The sequence below is a fragment of the Bactrocera latifrons genome, unplaced genomic scaffold, assembly GCF_001853355.1.
Source record: "Bactrocera latifrons isolate USDA-ARS-PBARC rearing strain unplaced genomic scaffold, ASM185335v1 scaffold_467, whole genome shotgun sequence".
NCBI classification, from domain to species: Eukaryota; Metazoa; Arthropoda; class Insecta; order Diptera; family Tephritidae; genus Bactrocera; species Bactrocera latifrons.
In genome coordinates this window covers 7589-15770 of record NW_017537120.1, presented here as the reverse complement: position 1 = coordinate 15770, position 8182 = coordinate 7589, and the positions used below count along the sequence as shown (strand labels likewise).

Below are 8182 nucleotides of genomic sequence, written 5' to 3'. Positions count from 1 at the left end.
TTGTGAATAGCTCCATTTTGTAGACGTAGTAGTACTCGATACATTCACCAAACTTTTACAATCCACCAATTACTACGTCTTAAATTATGTCCTACGCATGCARATGTTCGACGAAAAGATTCATTTGCCTGATCACTTAAGATGATTCAATAGTTTTAAATTACCAATCATTATAATTATTTGAGCTTTTACGTTACGCAATTAACTAAGTATTTTATTGAATAAAAATATTTAATTTTTATTGCTTAAAGCACTTTAAATGTTGTAATGATATTAAAAGAGAGCAAAAGTGTTTTCCGCACTTTGCATTTTGATTTATCACTGCAGTCGAATGAACACGAAACACACACTACTACAACCACACAAAGCGAACTTGCGTGGGCTATGTGAAATGATAATGAAAATTTAATGCAATAAATAACAGTTATAATCTTAATAAGTAGAGTTAACAGTTAATGCACTCGCCACACCAACACACTTACTTTGCGATAATAACGGAATGGCACATCCTCATGCACGACGTATAAGTAATCTGCTAGATACTTTGTTGTTGGTATCTCCATCTTGGGGCAGATTTTGTAGCGTTTGTATGCGCAGAAGAATTTGTCATTTTCTTGCATTACTCGGCGCTTCGGGCAAATCAAGCGCCAGCCTCGCTTCGATGAACACCCAAAGAGAGCTTGAGGGGCTTATTTTCCTTAATTAAGTTTCGATATCACGTTTCGACACTTTGTTTTTGGCAGTATTTTCCGTTATAAAAGGTCGCCATGCAAGTGAAAGTAAGGGAGCTATCATGCCTCGTTTCTTTTATTGTTATTGCTATTATTATTATTACTTTTGTTTGCGTATTTGTTTTTGTTTTTGTTTTTGTTTCTACTTTTCGAATTTCACATGTTAACGCTGCTGAAAATATTAATTATTTCGTCAAGACTTTCAAATAACTCAAGTATTAGTATATTTGTGAAAATTATTGTTTGTATTACATTGTAATTCTGCTTTTTTATTTTATTGATTTTTTTTTATTTTGTTTYTATATTTTATTTATTTTTTAGTTTTTTTTATTGCATTCACTTCACTTTCTTACGTCACTTCGTTGGGTGTTTGCACACGTAATGACCACAASTTAACGACAAAAAACTGAAAATATTTTGGTGGTTTTCTTTTAATATTTAATTTTCATGTTTGCTTGTTCACCATTTGCCGCATGCGTAGCCCAAATATTCAATGAGCAGGCGTGCTCAACCTGCTGGCGGGCCAAGCGCAATTAGCACCTGCAACAAAGTCGCTACGCATGCGCAATCAATAATTCCCGTGTGTACTAAGTGACGAGTGTTCATATGTGTAAGTTGTTGTTGTGGTCATTAGCGATTTCGTTTTGGTGAATTTGATCGACGTTTCTTTACACTTTTTTTTTTTACAACTAATGAACGCGCTTAGGATTTTTTTCCGTGTGGGATTTTGTGAATTTGATTCAGCAGCACCAAAAAAATCAAAAAAAAAAAAAAATTATAAAAACGAAGTCAAGGAAAAATCCTATTTGCTAATAATGACAAATCTTGTACATTTTAAATGTTTTGCAATGACGAAATATAAYATCCGCTTAAATTAAAATATTTTGTGCATAAAATCAACTTTTGGCACTTTGCTCATAGCTAATAGTACAAAAATACAAGTTTTTTTTAACTATTACTATTCTGGGTTATTTCGAGTCAATTAATAATTCTTAAAACTAAAAACATAAATTTTTATTTTCAAAATCGATCACCTCCAACTTTTCTGCTTACAAATAGTTCTACACCTGAGTCAAATCTTCTATGGAAATCGGACCGWAATATAAAAAACTAACTCCCWGTTCATAAAAAAGCTWATGCTCCTWTCGCAAAACGCTTATACTCGTACTTAGATATCACCGGCAACTGCACAGTACTGCAGACCAATCTGCCAARTCATTAGCGTTGTGGGTCAGTTTCGCTTTACTGAGTTGCGTAAGTAAGTAGTGAAGCTTCCATGCAATTACATATTTCAATAATAATTCCGCAGAATATGTGCCCTGTGTCTTGCAAGCCTTGGATTGTTGAGTATAGCGAACGCACCTACTTTATATACACATTCATACCATTTTGTTTGCCAAATTTGGTGTAATAGGCAACAAGCCTAAACCAGAATAAAGAAGCACAGAACAAAACACACGCACCGCGAAACTCGAAATTAACTTCGTATAAGAAGCACAAAAATCACAACCGGAAATTAATTAATTTGCCTATTTGAATACTTTTTCAATAATTAAATACATAGAAAAGTACACAAGCACATGTAGGCTTAGGAATATATGTATTATAGCTAGCGAACAGGGTTACCCAATTGGTATCGAAAGATATTGGTGACCCTTTGATTGATTGATAAACGATGAATACACCGCGACCTTCGGTCTATTGTACCCTCTCCTAAATCACTAACGTAAACATATTGATGCTGCTGGGTGYTAGCGAAGCGATGTGATTTGGAAACATGGGACCCCTTAAACTCGTGCTGACTAAAAATGAATATATTTTAAACCCATTTATCAGCTGATTGGGAGAATAATTTTTTATTTTTATAACCTGTTTTTATCGCCTTTTTTCGGCTGCAAAACTCGTCTGCTGAACTTTTTAGTTCTCAAACTTACAGAACCTTCACTAAAGACCAGCTTCCCAGCAACAGTTACTCTTAAGATTGGCCCGATATCAGCGTTATAATGGTTACTGTAACTTCTGTTGAGGTAGTATTGCCACCTCTAGTTTCCAGAAAAAAAGCTTCCTAAAGTTTTCAAACGTAAATAATTTTGTCAAAAATATCAAAAAGCAAATTACATATTTCGGATAAAACATTTCATGCTTTATGACTTTATCAATTTAATAAACAAAAACATTGCGCTGTTCAGTTGTTGTAACACCCTATATACGAGGTGTGTTCAAAAAGTGTCGCGAATTTTGTGTTTTTTCATAAATTATTTATTTATTCATGAATATCTATTTTGTCCCCCCTTCAAAGTAATCCCCATGAGTTATTATACACTTGTGCCAACGGTTTTTCCAATCTTCGAAGCACTTCAAAAAATCGTTTTTTTATCTTCTTCAGCTCCTCCTTCGATGCCATCTTTATCTCGTCAAGAGAAGCGCAACGTCGTCCTTTCATGGGCCTCTTCAGTTTAGGGAACAAGAAAAAGTCACAGGGGGCCAGATCTGGTGAATACGGTGGCTGCGGCATCATTAGTGTGTTGTTTCTGGCCAAAAAGTCGCGCACAAGCAACAATGTGTGAGAAGGGGCGTTATCGTGGTGCAAAAGCTAATTTTTGTCACATCTTCTCGGCCTTCTGAGAACATTTTGTACCACCAATAAACGTTGCTTCGGTCCAAGGTACCAACATAACGCCACAAAAAATTCGAAAATCGAATATACGTAACACGCGAAAATTCAAAATTCGCGATACTTTTTGAACACACCTCGTACAACCGAATCAAATCCATGATCAAACATTTACCAATTTTTCGAGTTCAGCTTCGGTTTGTCTGTCTTTCTTATTCTAATTTTATTTATCCGATTTGCATTTAAATTTTTAATTTTTGTATAAAAATGTTAATTTTTGCGTTGTATTTTATTGTGAAGCCCGATCAATTGAAACATACTTAGGTGAATCGTGTTTTTTTATACCCTATCTCAATGCTTTCGCAGAGAAAAAGCTTGCACTTCGCATTCCATTTGTCACAAACTCGTATAGTATGCATTTCATTTTTGTTGTTATGGTTCGACTTTTCGCAAAAAGCGTTTCTTTTTGTCTCACAACATTCACAGTTGCGTCCTTGAAATTGTGTTTTGTTTTACTTCTTCGAATAATTTAATTATGCAGATTGCATTTCGTCTCTATTAATAGCGCGACTGGTGTGACATCAACGAAGCATTGAACGTGCCACATGCTTGTAGTAGTAAAGAGAAAAGAAGTAATAAATGCAACAGGAATACTTTTTTTAAATAATGAATAATCATCATTGAGAGTGTTCTTTGCTTTTGGAATATACGGTGATTGTTTTCAAAGATTCACAATCTCTACTGCTGTTTAAATGATCGGGTGTCATTCTTAAGGCAACTTAAGACTTTATTGCTAATTAAGTTAGTTTATTACAAAAAAAGGGTGGATACATATGTCTAGCCACAAAATATGGTTCATGAAGTTCGCTAGGGGCGACCAAAGATTGCGGAAAGTTGTTTAAAGGAATTTTATAGAAGCTGAAACATAAGCATCRAAGCCTTAAAGTAATTAATTCTTTCCTGGAAACTAGAATATAGAGGAAKACGAAARWGTTATTTCCACTAAAAGCAAAGCTATCCAATATACGSAACAATAGTACAYCGATGGGGACAACAAACGACGCCATATTTTTTCTCGCTCTTTTGACATTTCTCTTCAGTAAGGTTTGTCTTTACATTATGGAAAGATGCACGATCCAACAACGTGTCAAAATTATTAAAATGTATTACCGAAATTTGGAGTCAGTGRCTTCAACTTTAAGAGCGCTACGTCCAATTTATAAGCGTCATAATCATCCTKCCAGATCAATAATTAAGCGTCTAGTGGAAAAATTTTATTCCGAAAGGTTCCCGTGTAAGTGAGACACAGAAGTGSCCATGCGTCGAGAATATYGCTGCCGCTATCGCATCAATTTTGGAAGACCCAAAAGACCCATACGTCATTCTCAAGCGAATTTTGCGAAAAGATTTTGGCCTACATCCTTACAAGATCAAATTGACGAAAGAACTGAAGCCGCTTGACCACCAGAGTTGTCGTATGTTCGTGAATTGGGCTGAGCAACAACTTGAAAATGATCCGGAGTTTCATCGAAAAATCATTTTAAGCGATGTGACTCATTTCTGGCTTAATGGCTTCGTCAGGGAGCAAACCACGCATACTTCATGAGTCCCCACTGCAACCTGAAAAAATTACGGATTGGTGGGGCTTATCGACGGGGGGCATTGCCGGGTCGTACTTCTTTCGTGATGATCAAGACCGCTAAGTTACTGTGAGTGGCAATCGCACCCGGTCAATGATAACCGAGTATTTTCGGCCCGAATTGGATGRTATGGACTTGGGCAATATGTGGTGCCAACAGGACAACGCCACAAGCCACACAGTGATTGTCACAATCGATTTATTGAAAACCAAGTTTGCTGAACGTGTTATCTCACGATATGACCCAGTCAATTGGCCACCTTGGCCGTGGATCTACGTCAAGTCTATGGTCTATGCAATCCAGCCAAGATTCATAAACTTCGTACGAATTTCAAAAGTAAAATTGGGTTGAACATCCGGTCACGCATGCCTGCGGTGGTGGCCATGCAAAATAAATCGAGGTATCGACAGGCGAATTGGCGTCAACTGTACTTTCACAGGAATAAAGAGTTTCATTGATATCTCAAACCGTTTTTTGTTTAATTTGAAAAAAATTTTGTGGCGCTCTTATTGAAAACCCCGTTACTTCTGTGATACTACTCTTTGACAATTCAGTGGTCGAAATTATTCACATACAATGCTTGCCTATTTATTTACATACTTTCATTCATTTATAGAAACCTATAATTAATTATTTAATTATTTTCGTTTTTTTTTATTTTCATTTTCTTAACATTTTGATTTTATGCCATAACTTCGCCACATACTAAATAAATCTCAGACATGAAATAGTTAAGACGACTTTAAATCAATTTGTTGTATTTAATTAGATTATTTCCATTTCGGGTGTTCGGTTTACAGTTCATAACCTTCACAGTCACTGCCAAAATAAGCGAGCTGAGCGCAACGGCTCCCAACTGCCAGCAAAGCGCATTTGTCAAGTGCCATTTTAGTCGTTATTTATGGTATGTTACGTGAGTTAGTTACCGGCGCTTTAAGGTATTTAGTTTGACTTATTATTTCCATTTYACATATTTACACACACATTCACACATATGTATTTCGCGCACGCTTAGTGTTAAGGCACCTTTTCATAAGCCGTCGCCACACGCTACGCACTTATCAGCTAATATTTAACAACAACAATAGCAACAGTAAATGCGTCCGAGCTATCGACTTAAAAGCCGAACTGATTCCATAAATGTAATAAGCACAACAACAAACACCGACTAAATGTTGAGCTTGTAGAGAACTCGCTTATGATCGCATATGCGCATTTAGAATGAGATATTTCATTTTTTATTTGCGGCCCATTCTCAATATTGAGTTGAATTAGACGAGCGTTAATTAAATTCAAGACGTCAGTACGCGCACGACATTTGAACTTACACTTACAACAACAACACACAATAAATTAAACAAACACAGTGCAAAATAAGAACTGGAACAATGAAATGTTTAAAGAATGTTTTATATTTTTTATTTATTTTTTCTTTTTTTTCCAATTGAATTAATTTATATTTAGAATTAAATAGTTCCGTTTGGCGTCAAATCGCGCCGGAGATCGCGTTGATAGGCGCTGTTGTTGCTGATGCCGTCAGCACGGGCATCTGTCCACCACTTYGGCTGAGCAACGCCTGATTGTGGCCGCAACGGCGAAACGCTAGCAAAGGTCCATTGTGTCGCGGCGCAGTGCAAGGTGCTTTTTTCGCGCAGCCGGTTTCGTGGCTGCCTACCTTTTCAGCTGATCATTGCCAAATAACTGTTGATCAACAATAAGAGTATAGTCTTTGTCACGGTCACCGTTGCACTATTGCGCTGCTTTCGGTTTGAACCACAACGCAGCTATTGCGCTCGACGCCGCTGTGCCTAAGGCCAGTCAAAGTCACAATTTCAATTTACGATTTTTTCCGTATTGTCATTAAGAACTCTTTATGAAATTCACCGAATTTTATTTATGCTTTGTGTGCGCTTTCAAGCTTCACAAATGCCGCATGCTTTCCTACACTTTTTGCTGGCTTTTAATGCTTTCAATGGCGGCGCAGCACTTGTGTGTTAGAATTTTCACACACATCAAGTATTTTCATATGTATTTTTGTTATCATTGTTATTGTTATTGTTATTGGCTTTTTTGCGCAGATTTACTGATTTACTATAGTAGACATTACCGCGTCGCTGGAACCGCAAACACTCGCTCTCACCGGGTAAGACCGAACTGACGGCGCGTGCAAGAGCGCTGAAGACCCAAAGCCCGGCAGACAAAAAACTAATGCCTCTTGTGCCACCGACGTAGGTTCACTTGCACGTACACACTGCCAGCCAGCGAGCCACACACATTACAATCCGCGCATTTATATCACCGCACACGCATTCTCCTTAATTGACTGGCTGAAAACTGAAGACAGCGGCAAACAAGAGAGTCGGCACGCGGCTTTACACTTTTGGTAACACAGACCGCCACCAGCAAACTCACTTGGCTTGGCTCGGCTGCCCAAACGCCAGCAACATGTTGTACTGCTGCCTAACACCGCGACGGCGGTGGCGGTGGCTCAAAGTTGCTTGAAGCCTTCATAAATAAAACTCCAATATAATACAATATTGTAAAGAAAAAATTAACAATCGCGGCCTTTTCTCATTCGCTCGCTCACTGCGTCACTCGTTCGAAACGCTACCGCCGACTAAACGACTACTCGGCTGTTCAGCTGGCTGGCGTGCTGTGCCGTGTTGTGTTGTGCCGGCCAACTAATCGCTTGCGTCTACTTTACCATCAGCGCTCCGTTCACACACACACACACACACACATATACATATGTGAATACGAAGTCTCCACATGCTTCGCGCTTTGCTCTATTTTGTTTCCGCTCTTATGGTAAACGCGACCGCAGCGTCGCGCCCCTCTGCCCAACGCTCAGATTCGCCATGCGCCGCCGGCTTGGCTTTCTTACCCACAAGTTTAGTAGTCTCGGGTAAATTTATGAAAAATCATGTCTCACACATGCACACCTTGGTTCTGTACAAGCAGTTCAAACAAATGTATGTGTGTGTGCGTGTGTGTGCTTTCTTTCATTCATACAATTATTGTTTTTCCCTTTACTTTTCACATTCGATAATTAGCCGTTTTGCGATACACTAACTTCTTGCTTCTTTCCCAGCGCACACACAGTGGGAATGAAAAGTGTGATACAAAAGCTATTTAGTGTTATTTTCTTCTAGCAATTTTTGTTAATATTAGATATGTTGAATTTGAACCGGACTGTT

General features: G+C 38.0%; 1 protein-coding gene across 2 annotated transcripts in view; it reads right to left on the bottom strand.

Annotated features, from left to right (window-relative positions):
* LOC108973184 (sodium- and chloride-dependent GABA transporter 1-like) overlaps nt 1-7572 on the bottom strand; it is a 21885-nt gene extending 14313 nt beyond the window's left edge. Inside the window, exons 1-2 of one of the 2 annotated variants that reach the window (XM_018940252.1) lie at nt 7093-7572; nt 483-900 (exon numbers count right to left, since the gene is read on the bottom strand). In XM_018940252.1, the coding sequence (XP_018795797.1) occupies nt 483-620 (138 nt within the window). In that variant the 5' untranslated portion in view covers nt 621-900; nt 7093-7572. Of the gene's footprint in view, nt 1-482; nt 901-7092 lie in introns of those variants that run through there. The other variant, XM_018940253.1, reaches the window with a different exon arrangement.
* Nucleotides 7573-8182: the final 610 nt, after the last annotated feature.